Below are 25,161 nucleotides of genomic sequence, written 5' to 3'. Positions count from 1 at the left end.
ACGAGATAGTAGACTAGACTGACCACTGCTCAGGACGGCACCTCCTTGAGTGTTTGAAGTAGTATTTACCACTGTATGCATCGTCACTAGGAAGAAAGGTTGCCTACACAAGAGGTACATACATTATGTCATGAGACATGGCACTAAGCTGCAAGCATTCTTAAAGACTTAAGTTATTGCGAGTGTTTCCTCTTTGAAATCTGTTCAAACAGCAAGGTGTGATTCATTCTATGTAAATTAAACAATGACTGCAAAGACCTCTTTAATTATGAAAAATAGGTCTTTAATTTCATCTCAGATACCATTTTAGACAAGCATTTTCAGTACAATAGTTGATGAAAAACAAATGCATACACTATGGAAGTTAAGAGCTCTCAGTGAAGTTACCATGACATAGAAAGTCATAGCTGAACAAAGCTTCCTATCTGGTTGAACTTCAGCAGCCATCATTGCACAGAGTTAAGTTCCTTTAAAAGATTTGGTTTAAAATAAAGAGTTCATTTAAATGTCTGGAGGGAAAGGCACTTAGTATTGCAGTTTCCAGAACATGATTTGTTTGTCTTCCCCTCCTGTAATAACACTGTTGCACTGTTCATTCATCCACATGGACATTACAGCACCTGAGGAAAAAAAACCCCAAAACCAAACAAAAAAGTAAACCCAAATGCAAATAAAAGTGGTAGTTGAGAGGATGGAACAGATCTTTTTAAGAGCGTTTAGGATCGTATGATCGTTAGTTTGGATTACATCAACACCACATATACTAAGAACAGTTTTAGTAGGCTTCCAACTGGCTGCTTATATTCACACTAACAATCTCACCCTACATTGCCTCAGCTGCCCTGGGGTACTTGAGGGACAATGTCAATTGCCGTGTAGAATGCAGAACGGCACACTGGCAAAAGGATTCATAGGGATAAGGGGAGGAGGTTTCTTCAGAAAGTGAGATTTTCACTCCGCCATTTGGACTTCTCGTATTAAAAGTGTATTCACATCTTCCAGCATATGCTTAGAAGCTCACTTCTAAAGCTTCCCCTAGGTACAGAACGATCTCTACACACATCGAGTTCCAGAGTACAAGCTCATAGTAGGGAAGTTTGAAATAACCATTCAGGAAGGCAGCCATAAAACCGAAGCTGAATAAAACTTGAGGTTTTTTTTCCTTCACACATCCTGATTGCTAATGTACTGGAGACTGTACAGATACCTTTAAGAAGGCTATAAATCCCCATCCAAAACAATTTATCTAGCGAACTTCACTTAATTTGTTGTTAGACTTACAGTCTGGATAGACTAACGAAGTATACGATGCAGCCTGTACTACACTTTATTAGGGTTATGAGGTAGAAAAACGGTGACTTCTGTGATATTGTGTGAATTAGAAAAATGCCAAGTCATTTACCTTTGGTCAGTCTTGTAAACAGCAATATTCCTTCACTGTTAGGTTCATGTGGACCTACTTTTAGTTCTGGTGTTCCAGATAACGCTATCATCATGAAGAACTGCCCACTGACTGAGCAGATGACTCTCAAACTTTTCAGTACTAGCAGGGCTGGAAAACAGGAATCTTCCATCCAATTTGAGAATAGGAATAGCTCAGGCATACCTGTATGTCCTTTGATTCTTTCAGTAACTTTTCCTCCAAGAAGGTCCCAAATCAATAATTCACCGGATTGACCTCCCGATAAGATGGTATTTCCATCCCATTTGAAGCACCTGCAAATAAGTCTGTAATTAGTTCACTTCAAGCTTTTGTATAATGAGTCCAACACTTCCAAACTGACTAGGCCAAAAAGAACTGAAAATGGAGGTACAAAACTGAAAGAAATTCTACCCTTTAACAGTCTTTCCAGAAAGGTTATTGCCAAATTATTTTAGAGGGTTGTGTCCCAAACTTGCTTCTCTGTCTGCCCTAGACCCAGCCAGACCTTCCCCTGGCAGAAGGATGAAACTAATTCCTGTAACAGAAGAGGACCCAGTCAGCTGTACGCGTGTATAGTACCCGAGCGTTCACATGAACTACCACTTTTACTTCTGTCACTTTGTGTTCCTGAAACTGTCACCTAAAGTGCAAAGATGAGTTTCAGGGAAATAACTGAGCAAAACAAATAATATATGCATCTATCTATCTATCTATCTATATTTACGTATACGCACACACAAGAAACCAACAAGGATACTCCATGTACGGCTGCTATATTTTTACTCCAGTAACTGAGTTAGCATTCTGCGGTTTGTCAGGTAAACAGATAAAGAACTGCATTTTGGTTTGGAAAAAAAAAAAAAAAAAAAAAAAAGACTAATTATGATAGCCAATCTTCTTAAAATTGTCAAAACAAAAAGGAAGCATTGGAACTAAAAAAAAAACCAACCAAGATTATTAACAGAGACGATTCAAGAAGAATCCTTGTTAGAAATTTCAGTGGCTCAACTGCTGGAACTGCTAGTTAGCTACAGTTCCCATAGTCTTTTACGGATGTTACAGTTGCTGTTGGAAAAAAACCCATGAGGCGATTTACTTAGATACTTGTTTGTTTTTGTCCCAGCTTGGAAAGCTTGACCATAATGCACACAACACGCTAGAACGTCAGCCTTTGCACTTTAAAAAGTGATTCAATAAAACAGAGTTGCCAGTATTACTGCCCCTTCCATTCTGCTGTCACCAGCCAACTATCATCTCCACAGTCAATTAGTGGGCCACACAGCTTCATAACCTGAATGGTGTCAGAATTACCTCTGTGGCTCATCAGTAGTTACAGAAGATATAAGCATTCCAGTTTGTACATCTATTACTTTAAAACAATTGTCCTCTCCTGCGCTAAGTAGATGTCTGCTGTCTGTACAAGAGAAAAAAGCAAACAAAAGAAACAATAACAACAAAAAAGCGCATGTTTAGACATTCAGTTATAGTTACCAAAGCAATCTGGGATACAGCGTGTTGGATGTGACACTGCCTGACCTACTTATTTATAGATAATTTACTGTAAATTAAGTCTCTAAGCAAGCAATGATAAACAAAACCGGTTAAGAGTCTAGACCACTGGTCTACAGTCTAGTATGGCCTTGTGTACAATTAATCATTTTTTTATAAAGGAGATGTGTGCCAATCCAAAACATCTCACCATCCCCCTTGAAGTAGTAATTCCAATTAAAAAAGAAAGGTATATTACATGACACCAGGAATAAGATTCCCTTTGGAACTCCCAAGGATGCGTATTAAAAACTGAAATCCAACGTACCAGGACTAAAAGCAGCATCAAACACAGTCCCAGAATGACATGGCAACTGGTGCAACACTGTTGCTGTAGTAACATCCCAAACACTAATGGTACCCTCTTTGGTTCCAGATGCTAGTATAGTGTTTGCAGCATTAAGGTTGATTGTATTTACCTAGAAGTTAAACATCCCATGATTTTCCTATTCTTTCATGTCAGCCATCTTGAGACAGGTTTTAAACATACACAAAACAAGGGCATTATCTATGAGATGATATTTTATTTACAAAAAGCTTTTCCATTTAATTCTGCAACATCCTTAATTAAGTACAATTATTAAAAATCCTGCCTGTAAAAAGTAAGAGATAGCTCCCTTTGATGATATTTGAAAATGCTTTTTATTTGCAGAATCAGAAATGCAAATTGACATTTCCGACTACTCTGAATACCCATACTCTCCATCTAAATACAAGAATTTACCCTTAAGAGTAAAATTCTTTACTTTTAAGTCTTCCTAGCTGTCAGCTGTTTCCAATTCTCTTGGGCAGAGTTCCTAAATGTTATCAGAACTGTGTTGTAGTTTAGTAGTTGCCTGTGTTGTGACCTGTTAAAACTATTATGAAGGTTTAAAACACAGTAATTCTAAATATCCTACTAGAGTGATATCAGAAGCTTAACAAGTGTGCAGTTACATATTTATGATTCACTGCACACAATATATAGTTATAGTGAAATTCACTGATATGTTTTATAGCATGGTAAACAACTCAGAGGAATTCTTTTCCATTTGCTTGCCATTGGCAAACATTAAGAAGTTGTTGTAGTAATAAAAATACTTGAAAAACATTAGTCTTATTTCAAAAGCAAAGCAGCAAACACCACGCCCCGCAGTCTTTCCTGTCCCAGCTGGAACTTTGTACGTACAAGCCAAGCAAGGCAAATTAGGCACCTCTGTTTCCACTGTTGCTTCAGTCCCCAGGACAAGGCCATTCGAGCAGGGGAGCAGGGGACACTGGCGCAGCACGCATCAGACAAAAACCCCCAAAACGAAACAAAACACCCCTACACACACACGCTTCCCAAAACAACACCCCCACTTTAGCCCCCTAACCTAATCCTTGTGCTTTAGCACTACAGGTTGACTTTGATTTTAATAAGTAATTCATTTTCATATTCTGACATACTCTATCTCTACCCACATACTTACACTAACATCGTGTTCTAGCTCTGCAAGCAGTTCGAAGTGGTGTTTCTTATTGCTCAAGGTCTCTCCAGGAACACAGTGCCACACCTACAACACAGATATTTAGGTTTGCTCAAGGAAGCATTAATATAACCCTGGATGAGTTTCCTCAGTACTGAATTCTCACGTTCCCAGGAGGGCTGCTTGTGTTAACTGTGGGCCTTGCCTACATGGCAGAATACAGCGACAATAAACGGCACCTGAACTCATTTACCCTAAACAGAACCACATATGCTGATTCCAGATAGCTTACAGAAGCCTACCCAAGTACAGGTATATCACTGCACTGAACATATACTTACCAAAAAGCTGTACAAGGAAGGCTTTGGGAAATTCTTTCCTGTCCCTTATTTCCAAATTATCTTTCTACCTAACTGTAGGCATGCTTTTTCGCTTAGCAAGTTCCTGGTCCACCTAGCTGAAGAACATAAGCTACAAAACTATTAAACATTTTAGAAGCCTATTCCACTCAGCAAACAGAATCACCGGTCAAGGTCTCAGAACATTCTAGTTCCTCCAACAAATACAGACTGCCTCCAAAACTCCCATGTTCAGTTACAATGAATTAAATTTCTTTCAAGATAACACTTCAGCTTTGAAACAACTGAGATAAAGTTAAATGAAGAAGATATTCTACAAACAAACTTACTATGATACTAGCTAAGTTATTATTCTAGTACAACAGGTACGGTACATCCACTCCAAAGCATTTGGCTGGCTGACCATTACAAAGTACTAAATAGTTATTGAAGTATAACAACCCCACATACAAACCTTCACAGTGGAATCCCAAGATGCAGAATATAAACGCCCATCACGCCAACAGATCTTACTGACTGCATCATCATGTCCCATTAAGATGTCCTGCTGTCTTCCAAATGCAATTGAATAAAAATAGCTAATAGGAAAAGGTTAAAAAAGCATTACGTCTTCAGAAAATAAACCCCTTTTTTCCAAATAGATGAAAGTAGCTTTGCTTTTACAGTTTCTAGCAGAAATCTACTGAAACAAAAAGTAGAAACATAGACATTGCATTTTAACAATGAATTGCTGTATCATTATCTGAACCCGTAAACATAATGACCAAGGCACTTGATGTAATTCAGTAAAGTCAACAGGAAGTAAATACATACATATGATTGTCCCATGAAGAACTTATGACAGTGGTATCTCCTGGTAAAATTAGACAAGATGACAAAGCCTGCAAGAAAAAATAAATAAAAATAATGTAGTGCTCGATTTCTTACCCCAATTCAAGCAGATGTACATTAACATGCTTCTGGAGAACAAGCAGCGTTTTTATTCACACAACATAAAAGTGTTTTATGAACACTAACTATGAAAAACATTATGGGTTGGACACTGTACAGCAAAAACACTTAATCCCTCATAAATATACAGGTAGCACTGAAGTTCAAAAATACATACAGAACTGACAGATCTCTGTTCTTTAAATGCTGGTATTTCAAAGTTTGCATACATGGTATGCAATTTCTCATTCTGGAGAAATTGTGTCAGCTCTTCAACTTGTAAGCTACTGCCGATTTTACATGCAAACAGCTAACAGAAACTAAAAATGAAGGTTTCCTTTGATGTTTGTTCTCCATGACAGCTACTTACCATCTCAACTCTTCCAAACAAATGTAACCAATTCCTACTATTCTCAACAAGAAATATTCTTTACAGACAGCAGCTCAGCTACATTACCATCATGGGAAGCAGCAAAAAAAAAAACCCCAACAAAACAACAAACCCAAAATAAAAAAAAAACCAGTCCATTGCCTCTACTAGTATCATTACTTGTCACGTTTTAAGACTGTTCTAAAAAACAGTAAGCTGCTGGACTGTAAAAAGGTTACTGCCTCTTGCATTGCTGCAACAGATCAGCACTAAAACTACAGAGAGAAGAGGTGTTTTTTTTAAAAAAAAGTCCTCCTCAAGCAAAAATAACCTTTGGCCTAGGAGTCAGCAAAAAGCTTCCTTTTTACAGTGCCAAGAAACAACATTCCTAACTTTGCTTGGCTAAAGCATTAGGAATTACTGTATCTCAACTCACCTGCTAGCATGTGCCATGGCAGGCCATGGGGTCTTGACCCTGCAACTTAATTGGGTACCTGTTAGAGCATGCTATGGCTTCTGTCTGGGTGACACGTTTGCCTTTTTTGTTCCCTCTAGAGATGAGGGTACAGAGATGGCTGCTACATCTTAGTATCTTGCCTCAATAAAGGATTCCAAACACGACAATTGGGAGTGAATCTCTATGACCTAGGTCAGGCCACAGTGTTCAAGCACAGAAAAATTAAATACAGAATCTCTTTTCAATTGCTGTTTTAGAAGCAAGGGAAAAATGTTGTTAGAGGTTGCCATGACCATGGCTCATTGAGAAAGGGCGGCTCAAATTCACCCAGCATAGATTCCACCCCGTGCTTGATTTTCCTCTGCCAGCTGACTCGCAGCCTTCAAACACTTGGGAGCAGTAAGGCAATGCTGGATGTGAGCACATGGGTGGAATTTAAGCTTTGTGATTCTGGTCCCAGTGGCAGTTCAAGGTTGTTCAGGAAGACTCCACTGCACATGCCAGACTATCTTTGTCTTCTGCAAGCCCTTCCTTGGAGAGCAGGGCAACTCAGAACAGAGCTAGCACAGAAGTGAAGTGCAACCATTTAATGCTTCCTTGCCATGTTTGCAGAATGTGCTTTGTCTCCCTGGAGGCCTGAGTGACTATCAGTTCACTCCACTAAATTATTCACACACAATACAGTTGAGTAGGCAGCGGAAGAAAAGAGGCATTGATGCATGCTAAGAACCATTTCTCCGAGTAGCTTTCAGAAGATACCCAATGATCTTGTTTCTATTTTGACAGCAACTTACCATGTTTGAAAAGGACACACTTCTCTGGATTTTTTTTGACTCTTTAGAAAACATCTTCAAAGTTGAATCTGTCAATGTACAAAATTGAAGACAAAATGACTGGTTTATATTATAGAAGCTAGTAATTTTGCTCCTGTTTGAATATTCAAGTATCTTACTATGAAAAGCAGGTATAGCTTTCTCATAGTCTTTGAGAAACTCTTTATAAAGCTTGTGATTTGAGCCTGGAACTGGCCTGTTTTGTACCAGTTACAGACAGACTGCCCCATGCCTATCAAACTCTAAAAGAACTCTGGTGTCTAAAGGGAGAAATTACCACCTTCCCAAGCCTATCTAGAGATAACATTGAAACCCTTGAGTCGAAGTGATCTGAAACTTAACAAATTTATATACTTCAGCTATTTAATTACAGGAAATATTTAACTTAATTTCTATAATAGGTGACTTGCAAAGGTGACAATCCAAAAGCCAAAGAGAAGTAGCTTTCACATATGAATACTGAAATCCTCTCAAACAGTAAGGAAGAATTGAACGTGAAGCAAAGACAAAATTCCTGCATTTGGCACAAGATAGGGCCACTTTCATGACTGTAAAAAAAACAGATCTCAGTGATTCCAGAAATATCCCATTTAATGTTATCTTTTTTTTGCTCTCAGTGAAGATATTAATGGGATTCAATCCTAACTACATTTCAGAGTTTCATGCTGTTTTGTTCACAAAACAGTAATCTGCATTTATGCTACAGGTTCTAGTAAATACCTCTGAAGTAATACTTACCCTGGGATGTAGTGAAAACAGAAGACCCATTGCAAGTGACTGCTATTCCAGTAATTGCCCTGTTTAATACAAATAAGTTTATAGGTGATTTCATAGGTTTTGAAACTTAACCATCATACTGTAAATTGACTGCAGGTAAAATCTGTTATTTGATCTAAGAGCTAAAACACTGAAGGAGATTAAAAGCACCACAGTGGTATCTTATATACCTAGAAACAATAATATACCTTCATATAACATGTGAAATGCCAGTACAGGTTTCCCATATTGTTCTGCATGAACTTCATCCTCATCAGAAAGGACATTGCCATGTGAGAGGATAAATAGTTGCATAGTCCACCTTTCCAATTTGGGATTAGGCAAAAAAAACCCCAAACCCAAACAACAACCAACCAACCCCCCCCCCCCCAAAAAAAAAAAAAAACAAACACCAAAACCAGAAAGCCAGCCAGGAACCTGCCTACAAGCAGATACTGAATACCTCAAGTGTCAGGAAATCAGAACTTGCATGTCTTTTCTACTCAAATTTGACACTGGCAAAGTCACTATAGTCTAGAAATTCAGACATACAGCTTATGTCAGGGAGTTGGTTAGGAAGGACAAAGCACTCTGCACAGCTAAAATCCTGTTATACAGACCTGTTTATTATTTTTCTCAGCAGTCCTCAGGAAAATAAAAAATAAAAAAAAAATCAGAAGCTGAAATTCAAGTCTGCTTTCAGGATCAAGATTTCCCTAACCCTAACAATCTGGTAACAGAGGCACTTTCTCACTACAAATATAATCTTGTTTTCTGGACAACAGAATGCTTCTTTTCTAGATTGGGTTACAGTCACCAAGAAAGTAGTTGCACTCAGGGTAGTAAGAAATCCTCCTACTAGTCCAGCCACTAGGACAAGGGATGGCACCAAAGCAAAATCTGTTCTTTAAAATATAGCTGATGTTGTTCATTGTTAGGTACTTTCAAAGTTCACCTGAAGTGCCCCTGCTGACCCATGGCTTCCTAGGAATCCATCAGAACAATAGTTTCGTACCTGGATTAACAGAAAACCTATAGCTGGAGACTTGGCAGACTGCTCATACAGCAGCAGCTCAAGGTGTACAGTAGCTGAACTTAAGTGGGTTAACCTTTCAAATTAAATGAGATTAAGTAGTTAAGTCTTTCTGGGGTTATAAATAAATAAATGGAAGTCTTTGTGTAACTGCTGCTACCATAGTTTTAGAGATGGGTAAGCAATATCTGCTTCAGGTACTAAAATGATAATGAACTTAGCTCTAGATCTGTATAAGAAACAAACGAACAAGCAAGCAAAAGATAATCAAGCTGACATATACTCATCTTGTGTAATCAAATCAATGAGCTGTCTCACAAAGTATTTACCTTAAACCCTAAGACATCATTCAGATGGAGATGCAGATACCCCTACCCCACAATTAAATTGAGCAATTTTGACTGTAAAAACAAAAGAATAGTACCTACTCTTTGTGAATTTTATATTGCTCATCTAATTTTAGTTTGGCAATATTATTCCAAGCAAGGGTTATACTTTCTTCTGTCAAATCTTCAAATGATTCCTCATTTGGAGAAACTGCAATAAAATGCCACAATAAAGTTTCATCACAAATAGAAAATAGATTTCAAACAATGAGGTAGCTGAAGTTGCAAACATAAATATGAAAGTACAGAAATCATGCAGAGCTCCAGAAATAAGAATTTTTGGCTAATGCAGGGAGTGACAATATCACAAATTGTTTTTCCAAATTTCTTCCTGGATGCATTATCTTACACAGTCAAAAATATTATTTTTCTCCCAAAACTGGAGCTTTTAAACTGGAGACTTTACAGAATACATTTCCAAAATGGAAAAAAACCCAAAACCAAACAACAAACCAAAAATGTTTCTGCAAAGATGTTCTGGTGTTCCATTGAGATGTCAAGAGCTTTCCAAATGGAAAAGTACCAGGGAAGTCACCTACTGTTACAATACAGCACATGCTTTTATTATTCTGTTAGGAATGTCACAATTTCTTCACACTGCACTGTTGCGCAAGGAAGTTATTCAGTCAACATTGTCCCTACAGTATGTAGGGAAAACAAAGTAATTTCTATACAGATTTTCATTCAAGTCTTGGAAAAGAAAACAAATTTGGACATTTAATTTAAATTCTATGGGTTTATTTGCAACAAGCCAACGGATCTCTCCAAAGACATGCCTGTTCAAAAACTGAACAAATCTTCACATCATTTAGAATGCCTGGGGATACAGTCATTGAAGGTGTTATCATATTAGCTTGATTTTGAAGCGTCACGAAAGGTCAAGGATGACAGTCCTCCCACAGCTTCAAAAGCAGAGGTTGAACAGTCCCAGAGAAGACCATTCAAACAGAAGACAAACCATCGGACAACACCTGTATTTTCAAATTTGAAACTGGTCTTGCCCATTTTTCTTTAATAGTTAGTTAATGGATTTATTTTGAGTTGGCCTACAGGAGAAGTGGCCAAGAGAGCTGTATAATGAGATGCTGTGGGAGAAAGATGCAGTACTTCTCAAAATTACAAATCTGCTACATTGTCAGTTTATTTATTAAACATTTACCTGGAGACTCAGTTATGGAAACACTGTGACTAGATGTTCCAGACAAGCTTTTCAACTTCGGTATTATCCTTCGAGGATGAGGAATTGTAAACAACTGTTTTGGCGTCTGTCCAAACTCCAAGATTTGTGTCAGCAGAGCTACCTTTTCATTGGGGTCCATAATACTTTACAAAAACAAGATATTTAATTAAGCCAAGTAGGCAAGTATTTTTTTTTCTTGTCCTCTCCCCTGAAAGCATGGGCCTGCACATGCAGTTACTACTGCACTATAGGCCATCACAAATTCTTACAGAACTGATTTACCACAGATGTGATGGACAGTCATATGACAGCTTCCTTATTTTGTTTATGTACGATGACAATATGCTCATAAATTAAAAAAATAAAGCAATTTCAGAAAAGCCGGACTGACAAAGTGTTCACATAACAATCAGTCAATGCATGCTGAAACTGAGAAACCTGACGCTGGTTCTCTGTGTATTTGGGAGTATAAAATGGAAGAGCTACACCATTCACATACAGAGCACTTCTACAACCAGCAAAGAACCTGGAGGGATACTGAGAAATTTAGCTAACTGCTTTAACAAACAAACAAAAAAAAGTGGATTCCTGTTAATTACCTGTTTAAATCCACTCCTCCTTCATAAGTTAATGGGTGAAACACTAGAAAATAAAAAGTTTATTTGTACAATGTAGATATACAAGGCTTATTTTCTTTGTTTTTATAGTAGTTATGCAAGATGAAGTTGTGATTCTTACTCAACTTGGTTATACCTAAGCAACCAAGCTATTTCAGCAAACTATAGAGTTTGAGATCTTGTGTTTTAATCCTGGGTTTCTTACCTGAAAAAAAGTTAGGATTTCTAAGAAACTCAAAGAAAGTTTCAGAAGAAATCAGTCCTTTCATAAATGAAGACTTATTTAAGCTTCATTAAATAACTCCCCACACATATACACAATAAAGGGAAAAAAAAGCACAGTTGCATAACTGGATCTCTGGTTATCTTCTCAACAGGTAACAAAATGTAGTAAAGAATGATCATAAAGGTCCGCCTATTCACCTGTTAATTTGCTATGAGGATAGCAGTTATACAGTGAACTACTTTGGGGTCTCTGCATAAGAACATGTACTTTATCTTTTGACACAGGTTCATTCATAAACAGATAAATTCTGTCTCTCTTTTCTAAAGTATCTGCAACTCGTTATGCTAATAACAATCCATGCTGCAGCAGAAATAGCATGTTGTGCATAAAACGTGCTCTTATTTGAGAGATAAAAATATAGGTGCCGTAATTTAAATGCTGATTTACCATATTCAAAGCCTCTGCCACATTATAATTGACACTTACGGTCACTGTACGGTTGGATGCCAACCCCTGCAAACCTAAAATATAGCCAATCATGATTTAAGGACATGTGGGTAAGCATATTAAAAAAAAACCCAACAACAAAAAACCCACCACAAAACAAATCCCATCATCTTACCCTGGAAGTAGTAAGCACGGGCTACTAAAATGAAGAGTTGCTTATTCCTTCCCTCCCCACTGTTGCAGGCAGGTTCTCTTTTGAAAGTTATTCTAGTTTGCACTTAACAAGGTATCTCAATATTGTCTGTTACTTGCAATCCTTCAAAAGCATCAGGGGTTCTGGAATAAACACCCTAAAAATCTAAAGTGCTAGTGTTCCTTTGCCAAGGAGACATTTCCTTACTGGGTAGCAAAATACAGCAGTTTGATATTTAGCTGTAAGTTAATAATTGCTATTACTGTTAGATTTAGATAAATTAAACACATCATCATAGCAATTACATAACAGCCCCTTTTGTGAGCATTTACAATGGCTACATACATGCTCTGAATAAGCTTGCAAATAGTGAAACTTTCCACATGTACAGTAAAAAGTATATACACTACTGCAGTAGTATATATGTGCATAAGGACAAACCTAGTCACTTGCACATTTCTTCCTTCATTCTTGCTCCTGAACAGTTATAGCCCATTAGCCCCTTCTTTCCCTTGCCACTTCTCTCAGGTGGAGTTTGGAAAATTGTATGGATATTCTCACACTGCAATCACGGTGTAGGGAAGTTAAATACATGTTCATGTGGAGATCCTACAGATTCCTACTTTTAATCGGCAGACACTAATTCCATACTACATTGCCACACAACGCTGTGCGAGAAAGTAACAGCAACGCTATAGAATCTTCTTGCCTACTATCTTAGGTACATCTTCAAAGATGCAAATTACGATGAAGGCAATAGACTTTACTAGATAAGACATCGATTCCAGTAACAAAGAACTGCATTTCCTTTAAGGACCAAGCATTCAAAGCAGTTTTGAACGCTCAAAACAAGTCAGACACAGATATGCTGTTATTTACAATTCCTGTCTAATTAAAGCATCCCTTTTTTTTATTTTTGCAATTTCTATAAAGTGTGTAATTACCATTGTGAGCTGCAACTGCTTCACTTCCTTTCTGCTTGCAGCCAAATATTAGGTCAATCCATTCATGAAGATGTTCTGATACATACTGACTTTCTAAAGCTTCTTGACTCTTCCGCAGAAAGTCATCAGGACCTGGCAAGAGAAAGGTTAATTGCAGGAGAAGATACCCCATTCAGTATTGGTATCCATCTCTGTTCATCTTCCTTCTTGAAAAAGAAACCAAACAAAAAACAAAGCCCAACCAACCTCAACAGCCCACACCAAACCTCGAGTTTGCTACAAAAGTTAAATGCGACTATTAATTATCTCAATGGTTTAAAGCAAAAAATCCTTCCTAAGAAAACAGAACGGGTATTTTTGAGAGAACCACCACCATATCCCAGGAATCTAGATAATCTTGAATTAATTCATAATACAAGAAGTTTGACTATTATTACCTGATGCCCAAGGGGGAAGCTCTACATCTTCAACTATCTTTCCACCTTGCCTTTTTCCCAAGTCCAACTTCAAACTGTTTACTAGAAAACTAGAATCATTTTCATAAAATTCTGGAATCAACTGGAAGAAGAAAAAAAAAGGAAATTTTGAGATTAGCCTAGCTTTGATCATTTATGTCAAATACAGTCAGTAAAAACTAAAAGTCGTCGAAGTTTGTATGTCAAGTCCTAAAGCTGGGTAGTAATTTTTCCAGGCTTTCTTCTTTGTCAATAAAGTAGTACTGGAAACTTCCTCCCATTACATCCTTCCAACTACTTCTAGGCTTTTTGAGTACCCACAAGGCAATTCTTTGAGATAAATTCAGAGTGGCATAAATATTTTTAACACGTAATGTGTGGCATACAAATCCATAACATCTAAGAGTATCTTCAGAACTGTCATTGCATAGCTACCTTCTTATTTTTAAGATATCAGGTAAGAGTCAAGACAAAAGTCTAGACTAAAACGAGAATGATAACAGAAGTTTCAGAGGTTAAGCCAATTATTTAAGAACCACCATAGCTAACCATTAACTATAGATATTTTTTTTAAAGTATCACTATTTTAGACTCCTTTATCAAAGAAGCATTAACACCCACTATCTGACAGTTAATCATTCTCAACATATTCTACAAGTTATGGTTTCTCTAAGGCTCAAAAAACTAAGATAAAACTACAGTTTAACCTCACCAGATGTACTGTTGTAACACAGCCAAATCCTTACAAGATTCCAGCAGACAATGCATAAAATTGCATCTTTTCAGCCCTATTCCACTCTGGTAATTCCCACTTATTCCAATAACATTCACAATAACACTTCTATTAAATTAAAAGCAGACACAGACAAGCAATCATGGAATTACAGAGAAAGAAGAAGTTAAAAACGTTAAAGGATTCATAAATTGCAGTCAACAGCCCCAACAACCCCCCCACACAACTACAATCCACAAACAAACCCTCTAAAAAATCCAACCAAACACACCCCAGCCCCACCTCAAAACTCTCAAATCAACAGGAGACATCTATGAACAGAAAGCTTAGCACAGATACCAAGGACTTCAATCATTTTCCATCCAATTACCTCTTTGAAATCTGTTGCGCCATCCAAACAGTTCTTCCATGTTTCTGCAAGACTAGATAACATGTATCAGTCACACATTTGTTAAAAAGCTATTTTTTAAGGCTTTGCACTCCCTTGATGCATATCTGAAAACAAAACCAATTCAGGTATAGACAAAATGTAAACAAACCTGTTGAACATTCTGTCAGCATGATCAAACTTTCCATTCTGCAGACACAGCATGTATTCTGGGGCTAAGGAGAAATAAAAAAAAAAACATCAGCTTGCTCCAAACTTTGTCCACTTTGGAGGTAACGGTCTGCTCAGAGAGCATGTAAAAGCTGTCTTACCAACTCTAACAAGGTAAAACAAAACATAACCCGGAGATGAATAATGGCTCCCATACATGAACTTGGGCTCTGGCATTTCCTGATAACGTGTCTGCAACATATGAAGAAGAAAGAGAGGTCTGTTTAAAATCAGCACTCCTGCTTTCCTTCAATATTAAACACATACACACTTTTTATTTTTTTAAGACACAGACTAGGACCACCCTTATTTATTTTTTTTTTGTAACAATAAAAAAAAGCTCTAATAACCATAATCAGTAAATCAAGAAAGTAAAAAGTTGTTTTAAGTTATATTAGAGAGAGAGATATATATATGATATACATATATGTAATTTGTGTGTGTGTATATATATATCATCCAGAATTACCAGGGTTTTTTCCTCTCTCACTTTCACATGTAACTGCAGCGACTCAGCTTCAAAGGAGTCCAAACAAATACTTCCTTTTTGTCTTTCATGTGAAGTTTAATAAGTATGGAAGAACATACTGACTTAATTCAACCTGGAAGACTCTCTCCTGTTTGAAGCACCTAGGTGTTACCCCTAAAACCTATCATAATCTAAATAAAGTTACTTTTACTGTAGGCATGAGACAGCTAACAATTTAAGGACACAGTCAGATCTTAGAAAGAAAACTGTGTACTGTTATTGAAAACATAACATTTATCATGTTCCTACCTTCAACAACCTCAGGAAGCTTTACAATTTTGAAATATTTAATCTTTTTTGACAATATAATGCAGTTAGTCTGGCAATATTTTTGCTATGCTTCATTAAGAACTAATGAATGTTCTAAACCAATATGGTTATGTTCTGTAAATTTCAGAATAATTAACTTACCATAGAAGACAATGCTTTTATACAAAGAATTAAAAGCTAAGAAAGGGAGGATCTTCTAAGCTTGTAATTATGTGTTTGCTTACGTAAAGGAAGTCTGCCTACTTTGAGAAATAGAAAAAGTTTGTGCACTATTATCTGCATGTGCAAATTTTAGATTGGTGCTCTGATCTCTACGGATCCAGGTTTCCTCCCTTTGAAGTACTCTCCCTCGATTCAGCATTTTTCTTAAATGGAAGTACTTAAGTTTTCTACCACTTTGTCTTGTATAATTGATACATGTATTTTACATTATGCATTTAAATCCATTGGTCTTGAAGTTTTATATTTCCGTGTATGTTTATAGCATCCCAGTACCTGCCATACAAACGCACTCACAATAGTTGAATGGATTTGGGGATTTTATTTTAAAAGTGAGGTAAAACATTTTAAAGCATATCCATATGAAATGGCAGTAAGAGCAAGGAAACAGGTTCAAATGCTTTTAAATCAGTACCAATGAAATCAAGCTGAAAGGAAATGTGCTATGTTTACAGGTAAGTTTGCTTCTGATAAGGTTTATAGTTTGGTATCTACGTAATTCCCAAAACCTGCTTGACAAAGCTCCTTTTACTGCCAATATGTACAAGGCCCACAATGCACAGCACGTAAAAGCCAAGATATACATACCAATAGCCTATCCAGCCTTTCCTTATTCAGGGCACCAATTGGTTTGCTAAGGTCACGGAACGTTTCAGGCTTGGTCAGATCTAAAAAGATATAGTTAGACTCTAGGCATTCTACTAGACGGGAATGTACTCTGATCAATACTTGAAACCAGAAGACACCCCACCCCACCCCAAACAGCAATAAAACAAACAAAAAACAATGCAGAACCCCTCCAGTAACTTCTGCTCCCTAACTGCAAAAGAATAAAGTCTTACTGTAAATGGCTACTCATCATCTTCCTTCCAAGCAGATGTAATCTCATAGCTCTTGCTTCATTCAGAACTAGTACATGTACATGACATCACCTACTTAGCACAGGTCCTGCTACCTGAGGCACAAAATCAGCTGGTATTGTCTTCCTCCTACTCATTAACTATTCTGTCAGGCTACAGTTAAATACCACCAAACAATTGGATCGAGGTGTTTCAGTGGGTGCTGATGAAAACAGAAATAGATTCCCCTACTCTCCTCCTTGTAGAGGGACACAATCCTCAAGAGAACAAGCTTCCAACACAAACTGCACTAAGACCCTTAATCAAGTAACCAATTTTGGCACAGGCCATTAGTCTCTTCCTTTCAACTTACTATGCTAAGAACTATAAAAGAACAACCGGATCCTACACATTTCAATTAATCCAACTTGTTCCATAAAAACCAATTTTACCGGTTCCTTTGCATTTATTAGTCACAGACAGTCTTTGAACGCTCAGTACTGCCAATTTTCAAAGTGACCAAGCAGATGCTTGGTGCATACTCTGGATGTGAAGAGTGAAGTTTTTAACAGAAAAAGGTGAGGTATTTTATCCACTAAACTTCAGAGGAGGGGTAAGTGCACAATAAAACTTCCAAGATCACTAATGCCAGGTTCACTCTGATGTAACGTTAACTTTATGCAGTGTAAAAGCTGCCCTGAGACACTGCAGGTTGGACATAATGCACTAACATGCCTTTTTTGTATACACATACCTAATACTGAACTAGAGTAGTCTGCTATGATCCAGGGAAATACAGGATACTGGGAGAGATCGTTGCAGCTTCTATCAGCCAGATTGTTTAGATGAAGAAGATACTGGTAATTTGATATATGTCCTCGCTGCCATTGCAACATGTAACTTTCAGCTGTATGCTCTGTAATATGATTTTCTAAAATAAAAGAAAACATTAAGAGTTTTGTGGTTTGGACTTCCATCCCCAAATTATACTGTGATTAACATGCAAGGTACTGTAACATTAAGGGCACAGTTGTTTAAAAGAACAAGCCAAAATTAAGTGGTAACTTCATGCTTCAATAGCTACCATATTGTATACGTTTTTTTAAGGATCTGTTCAAACAGGCCTGAATGGCATTCAACAACAACAACCATGCAGAAGGAGTGCTGAAAACATGGAAACAATGGATGGGAAAGAATTTTAACTGTTATGGAGGCATAGAAAAGTATTTGCAGACCATGAACAGCCCTCTTGGCAATCAGGCAATCTTTAGGGTTTCAAATTTCTAGAAGTAGTTCTGCTGGAGTCAAGAAAAAAAAAATTAAATATATTTTCCTACTGGACAACTAAGGATGCCCACTAACAATGACTTGTGGAAAGAAGTTATGTTCGTATGTGAACAGGATTCAGTTTCAGAACCACCAAAACAAAGAGACTTGGGGAAGATAAAACTTGACCACCACTCAAGAAAGTAGAAATTACGGACCTGGAGTTTCCATTTGAAGCATTAGGCAGGGGCTCAAGATATTCAATATTGCACTACCCCTCTACTCAATGGCAAGAATACAAAGTTATGCTGCTGGACAACGAAATGACCTGGGAATGTTGATTGCATTCTGTCCCTCCACCTTAAAATGAAATTAAAGGCCTTTCTTTGTTATCTTCTCTGGCAGGTTTATCAGGAGAAATTGTGGGGTGGGGGAGAGATAGCTTTGCACAGGGTTTTTTTTCGGGTTTTTCTCTGTTTTTTCAATTGTTCCTTCCATCGATTCAGAGTACAGCACCTTGGCAAATGCCTGAAATAGAACTGAAGGACTGCAACCATGGCATGATGGCAAGAACAGTCCAATCATCAAGTAACCACAGTGAAACCACATCCTAGCTACAGAAAGCATTATACGGCACATTTCTGGATGATTATTTTACCACAACTGTGTTATAGGCTGCTCTTCCCCATACTTAGAAGTCTTTACCTTTTACCATCATTTGCTGCTGAAGCTATAACACAAAGCTATAGAATTTCTATGGAACATCAAATTACTCTAATATTATCACTGAAAATATTAACTAGAAGAAAAGGAATTCAGATTAGGACATGATCGGCCTCTATTTTAGACTAGCATAGGCTGGAAAAACATATTCCAATCCTCCCTTCACCTTAGCACCTTAAATTCTACATGTAAAAAGCATTAGCACCTTCAAAGAGAGGATTTTCTGCTGTCAGACAGCTATTGAGGTGCTACAAACACCTTTAGAGAAAGGGCTCACCCTTTTTTGATTTCTAAGCTCCAACAACATCATCTTCATCTGCATCTTGAAATTTCATCTTTGAAAGTTATCCAGAAAAAAAAAGTCTGAAGCAGGGTAACAGCAGCAGTTATTTCAGTAACAGGGAAAACCATATCAGAACTTACTTCCTTTTCAAAAGGAAAATCTAAAAGACTAAAACAATTCTTAGGGGAAGTGATTGTTCCTGTGTGGCCTTTCTACTTTGCTTAGTGATGTGGGGAAAACGTCAACTGATACTTAGGCAAATTCATTACAAAACAGAACTAGACCTCTGGTACAATAACAGAACAGTACAAACTTTGCATAAACACTTTCAATATTGGCAGTAAATGTGAGTTTCAATGTTTCAGTTGTAGTAGCATTACAGAAAAACTATTAGGTTTTTTTCTGCTTGTTTTTCCTGCACACACTAGTCTATTTAGAAAGTTTCATAAAGTTTCAGTTCATGATCTGCAAAAGACAGGTATCACTTCCTAGAAATTAATGCAATTAAGATTTAATAGAAAGGAGAATTTAACTGTTTCAGAATGGTAATTTTCATCAATCACTGCTACGAGTGAGGAAAGCTCACATACTTAAGTGTACACTGGAAATCCATCCATTACGGGAACTTTCTCAACAGGATTTTCACTTGGACATAACTGGTGGCCGGGGGATCCACCCACAATTCAGTCAGCCTTTCAGCAAAACACAGTTTAGCTGAGTGGATCTTATTTACCCCTTGCTTTGAAGATAAAGTGTTTGTGGGGCTTTTGTTGGTTTGCTTTGTTGTTTTTGGTGGGTTTTGTTTGTTGGTGGGTTTTTTTGGGTTTTTTTTTTTTGTTTGTTTGTTTTTGGTTTTTTTTTTTTTTTTTTGGTGGGGGTTATGTCAAACAACAGTGTGTATCAAGTTGCAAATCAAATTTCACCTTAATAATGCTATCTCAGCTTCCACACTCAGCTCTTCAAATGAAGAAAATACATGCAACTTTGCAACATTCATTCTGAACTTCGCTTACTTCCATCAAAAATTTTTAGGGCCAATATATCTGTTTATTCTTCTCATTTTTCCCACAAATCAACAGAGCAAAGCCCAGACAAATTTACGTTCACAAAGTACTACAGACTACATTAATAAATAAATACTTCAAACCTATATATGTTGCAATAAGGAAATAGAGTTCATCTCGATCTTGATAGTTGTAGAATTTCAAGTAGATGTCAGAACATAGATCATTTTCTGTGCAAAATACTTCAAGTCCCTTAGAAGTTAAGGGGGGGGGGGGGGAAGAGGAGAAAAGTAAATGACAGCATTACTGACAAGCTGCAATATTAACATTTTTTAAACAGAATATTCCAGTTACTAATATCTAAAACTTAGGACTGTAAATTGGGTAGCAGTTTTGCCCACATATTCTGACATTTTTATAATTTCTATTTCCAATCATAAAAGCATTCAGGTCACACCCAGCTGAACAAATAGCTTTATAGCTAGCCATACACTGGCTCTGTCTAGATTGATTAAGCACAAGTAATACACTTTTTTTGTCCTAAGTGAATGGGGTGAGGCAGAGTTAAATGTCTATTTAGTTCAAATGTGTTTTGAGACAAAAAAAATTCATTCGAGACTGAAGTTTCAGTGTGAACACTGAAAGCATAAGTTCAGAGGTTCTACTGAAGCACTCTCATCGTCTCTTAGCCATGTACAGCAGAACTCATCACTCCGCATTAGTCTCAATCTGAACCAGTGATCAAACTCCCTCCATGAATCAATCCAGAGAGAAAACACACCATGAGAGAGCAATTCATTCTATCCCAAGATAAGTGTTAGAGATAAATGGAATTAATTGCTCCCTGGAGGTACTCCCTTCTCCCTTCCCCTACACTGACTGCTTACAAAAGAAATTTTTCATCCTTGACAAGAGTTCAGCCTTCCTGTTTTTATCTTTTTCACAACACTGGGAACGAGAACACTTAAAAACCAGAAAGGATCTGTGAGCGCAGTGCGCTACTTAATTCAGAGTTTTTAAAAACATTTAGCTTTTACCTAATGACATACAGTTTCAGCTGCTCATTTTAAGAAACAATATATACCGAAAGACATAAAAAAATATATATTTGAGCTTACCAGTGGCATTAGCCCATGTCTTCTTTTATAGATGCGACGTACATTTTGCAGTGTTATTTGTACTACTGGCTTCTGGGGGGGGCAAGAAGGGGGAAGAAAAAAATAGAGATATTCTAGAAAGTATTTTCTTCTACATTAACTTCTCCAGTCAGTCTGGAATACCAGCAACACGAAAACAATATCCATCCATGTCATTTTAGCAGTAGAACAGAGGTGTTAAGCAATTATGTTAAAAAGAAGCAGCTTGTCTTTGCTGTTGGTTCTTGTCTGAGTAGCAAAGCAGTTTAAGAATAACGAAAGAATAGCGTATTATCACCCAAGTCGGTTGCCAGTTATAATAATCATGCAAGAGAGGAGCAGAACACAATAAGCTATACGAAAAAATAAGGAAGCCATTGGGCTGCTGGGCAAACTGTTTGCCAATGGTGCCAGCTGGTGGACAGAAATGGAATAGCACGTTGTCATCAGCTGTGAAACGCGTTTTCCTTGCCTGGACATGTCTCAGCAGGCCACTAATACTCTAAAAGTATCACTGCTATTTCTCTGACAAAAGTTCCAAAGCTGTAACCTGTCTGCCACATGCACTCAGGTTTCCTCTAGAGAAAAGAGATTATTAGTTTAATAGAAAACGTACCTAAGATCTTCCAATATAAAGTAAATGCACATAAAACTCGCACTAGGTAGGAACAGCATCACAGAGTAAGATTAAGAAATTTATCTTAAATGCAATGTCAAAAAAAGTGATGTTTAAATATTAAGAGTATGAAGAAAGGATATTTTGTGCTTTGTCAGTAGGAGGTCAGCTTTAAGCAAGTTGGCACAGAATAAAGCCTCAGAAGCAGATATACACTGAATGCAACAGAGCAGCACAGATAAAGGAAAACTAAAGAGCTTCTGATTCTAACTGAAAATAGAGCCTTGGAGATGTGCGCCATGTCCATTTAAGAGGAATCATACAGAAAATGAAAACTGTCCACTAGAGGGGCAGCGTGCTCACACCATATGCAAGATTGTCTACGAGGCACTTACAGGATATCCATTAAGAGGTTGGAAGTACAAGTTAGCATCAGTAACACACACATGCCCTGGATTAGTCACCAGTGGTGTCACCATTTCTGCTTTACATTCCATATGCAGCGTTTCAGAAATGCTTTGAAATCTACAAGTGAAGAAAAGGAGTAAGTTTACCTCCAGTTCTTTCTTAGGTAGAGCTACCCTTAAATTCTTTAGAAAGGTTTTAAGTTAGTTTATAACCTTGGGACTCTACTAAGCCTATTTTAGACATGAATAAAGTTCTTTGTTGAGAACTCTACTTAAACAGGCACTCCAGAAAGGAAAGTTGCTACCTTCTGCATCAGTCTCAGAGCAGTAAGCCAGCTGATTTTTCCACACAGAGCTTTATTTGGCATATACTGATGCCAAATTTGCAACAAATTCACAGATAAATGAACAGTGTGGAGAGAGAAAAAAGTATCACATTCATCTTCATAACACAGAATTTCCCATTTCCATTCCAGATGGTTCAGAATACAAAGATGATAACTGCCTGAATTAGAGAATTTATGCTGCCCCAAACAAGCACCTTGTTTGTTAAGTACTCTCGCAGTAGACTCATCAACCAAAAAGCTGAAAATAATTTCCAGTAGAAAGTGATTAGAAGGATACCTGTTTTTATCAAATGATGTTCTAGCCAAGCGTGACTGCAATATAGCAGTTATCTAACGTGGAAGAAAAAAAAGTTAATATGGTCTATGATTCAAATGCAATTAAAATTTTATTATTAAAACAGTGATAAAGAGCTAATCAGTTACTTACCATGGCAGCTTGATCTCCCATCTTATCTAGACAAGAAGCCCTGTAAAGCTGAAGAACAGGGAACTTTAAGTGAAATAGCATAGAGAACTCCCACACAGCTCAGAAGTCAATACAAACTGGAGGGGCCTTTAGCATTCTTAATGACAAGAGTACTAAAAGAGATATTATTTTTTCTTTTTAAAGTAGGACATGTTTGTTCGTTGCTACTGTCATGTTATTACTTTGCCTGTATACTATACCCGTGCACAGTAAAAGCTAATATGGGTAGCTTACGACAGGTGTCAGAACTAGATGCTGTGTTCAACTGCTACATTTTAAAAATAGATACTACAAAAATTTCACCTTCAAATTAAGTATTTAAATACAGCTCTCCATTAAATATATATATATAAAAAATAATGCTGTGATTAAGTGTGTAGCGATACCAAATAACCACATACCTGATGCAGAGTTTGCACAACATCTCCTAGTTTCCCAGCAACATCCAGTTGGAATAAGTGCTCTGTTCTACCCTAAAACCAAAAGTACATTTACTACAAATGAGTTTAAAATAAAGCTCAGTGAAAAAAAATCAAAACTAAAAGCACTCTAAAACCTGGTCAAAGTATGCTATCAAAGGTTGCAGCATACCTGAAACATTCCCAAGGCAGATGTTAAACACTATTTTTTTTTCTTTACAAATGTATCCTTCCTGTGGTAAGCTCTTTGTGCAGTATTTAGTCCATTATTTATGCAATGGAACATAGTAACTTTGAAGTGAACAAACCAATACAGCTTAAACATCAGTAAATATAAAAGTGCTACATATATAGCTAAATATATATATATTTATATTAGGTACTATATACCTTTTTTTATATATATATGTATTTATAAAAGGTACTAGCTAAATATAGAACTAGTACCTGCTCTGTGTACTTCAATATCAGCTGAACACAAGTAAATGTAGAATTAGTAAATGACATATCAAACAGCTACTGTGTATCTTTTAGACAAACAATACCAGCCCGTCAAATCTTTAAATACTAGTCTATAAAAGTTACCTTTCTCCTCTACATAAATAGTTTTGAGCTGAAAAGATCCTAAAGCCAACCACAACCTGTTTTGACCAGTTACTTATAAAAACCTCGCTAACATACCACCCAGCATGTCCAGCACACTCATTTTTCCCCTTCAGAGTTTTCCCAGCTTTCTTAAGTGTCGTTTCATAGTACATAGTTCTGGGTTTGACTTAAGCATATTCAAAGTATGTGCATAGATCGACTGGCAATACTTTTACACATAACTCATATTTAGCAAAGGTTGTGGGATCCCTTGATGACCCCTAATGTAGTATAAAATGTATCAACACGTTTCTGTAAGGTTTTGTAATTTCTCAGGCTAGTCTTTACAGAAGAAAAAAAAAAGTGAGTAGTAAGATGACATCAAGGCATTGATCAGTGGGTACAACCGGATTGATCTGAAACTGAAGGAAAGAAGACAAAGAAGCCTAGATGATCTTCAGTGAAATGTACATGATCTGAGCTGAACTGACAGCAATCCAAGAGGAAAGCATGCTTCAGGAAGCAACTGGAGCTTGAGTAAAGGGAGACAAGAAATCCAGTAACATTTAGATAAAAGCCTTGTAACATTTCACCCAGAGCACCATCTTCCTTCAACAGCGAAAGCACGGGTCTCATAAATCCTAGTGGATGATCCAACAAGGATTGCTCACAGACAGCAACGTAAAAGCTTTTGTAAGCAGTTCTCTCTGTAGCTCTCCAGCCGTATACAAAGACAATACCTCAGTATTTTGTAATTAAACTGAAACAATCAGTGCAGGACATGGAAGATAATATGTACTACCAAATTCCCGCACTCAATGACATGCCAATGATTCAAGTAGAAGATATTCAGCAACAACAGAAAAAAATCTGCAATGATTGAAGACAAACTAGATTTCTTGTTTTAATATGCAGAAACATAGCTGCACTTTGGTGAAGTAAATTATAATGGTTAACTGTCAGGAACATTTTAGGTATGAATGAATCTTGACTTAGGAGAAAATAAAGTGAAAAGCCTTCCAAACAGCCCTTTTGATTGTTTTATTTTCACTGTGTTGGTAATGTGGTAAGGTATTTGTATGATGCTTAATAAATTTTGCACATGGAGGCTAAACA

The 25,161-nt window shown here is 37.1% G+C and overlaps 1 protein-coding gene across 2 annotated transcripts in view; it reads right to left on the bottom strand.

Annotated features, from left to right (window-relative positions):
* Positions 1-261: 261 nt before the first annotated feature.
* The window catches only part of NSMAF (neutral sphingomyelinase activation associated factor), a 39,772-nt gene continuing 14,872 nt past the window's right edge, over positions 262-25,161 (bottom strand). The window contains exons 7-31 of one of the 2 annotated variants that reach the window (XM_056331400.1): positions 23,443-23,514; positions 23,003-23,050; positions 22,853-22,905; positions 22,217-22,346; positions 21,188-21,259; positions 20,213-20,321; positions 17,548-17,724; positions 16,543-16,622; positions 15,038-15,128; positions 14,878-14,941; positions 14,709-14,760; positions 13,588-13,708; positions 13,151-13,282; positions 11,323-11,365; positions 10,703-10,866; positions 9,586-9,694; positions 8,107-8,165; positions 7,330-7,397; positions 5,592-5,659; positions 5,233-5,356; positions 4,423-4,506; positions 3,240-3,390; positions 2,735-2,837; positions 1,607-1,716; positions 262-620 (exon numbers count right to left, since the gene is read on the bottom strand). In XM_056331400.1, the coding sequence (XP_056187375.1) occupies positions 526-620; positions 1,607-1,716; positions 2,735-2,837; positions 3,240-3,390; positions 4,423-4,506; positions 5,233-5,356; positions 5,592-5,659; positions 7,330-7,397; positions 8,107-8,165; positions 9,586-9,694; positions 10,703-10,866; positions 11,323-11,365; positions 13,151-13,282; positions 13,588-13,708; positions 14,709-14,760; positions 14,878-14,941; positions 15,038-15,128; positions 16,543-16,622; positions 17,548-17,724; positions 20,213-20,321; positions 21,188-21,259; positions 22,217-22,346; positions 22,853-22,905; positions 23,003-23,050; positions 23,443-23,514 (2,379 nt within the window). In that variant the 3' untranslated portion in view covers positions 262-525. Of the gene's footprint in view, positions 621-1,606; positions 1,717-2,734; positions 2,838-3,239; positions 3,391-4,422; positions 4,507-5,232; positions 5,357-5,591; positions 5,660-7,329; positions 7,398-8,106; positions 8,166-9,585; positions 9,695-10,702; positions 10,867-11,322; positions 11,366-13,150; positions 13,283-13,587; positions 13,709-14,708; positions 14,761-14,877; positions 14,942-15,037; positions 15,129-16,542; positions 16,623-17,547; positions 17,725-20,212; positions 20,322-21,187; positions 21,260-22,216; positions 22,347-22,852; positions 22,906-23,002; positions 23,051-23,442; positions 23,515-25,161 lie in introns of those variants that run through there. The other variant, XR_008820718.1, reaches the window with a different exon arrangement.

Source organism: Falco biarmicus, chromosome 3, assembly GCF_023638135.1.
Source record: "Falco biarmicus isolate bFalBia1 chromosome 3, bFalBia1.pri, whole genome shotgun sequence".
Classification (NCBI taxonomy): Eukaryota; Metazoa; Chordata; class Aves; order Falconiformes; family Falconidae; genus Falco; species Falco biarmicus.
Note: the sequence above shows the minus strand (reverse complement) of the source record. Positions and strands in the feature narration are given on the sequence as shown.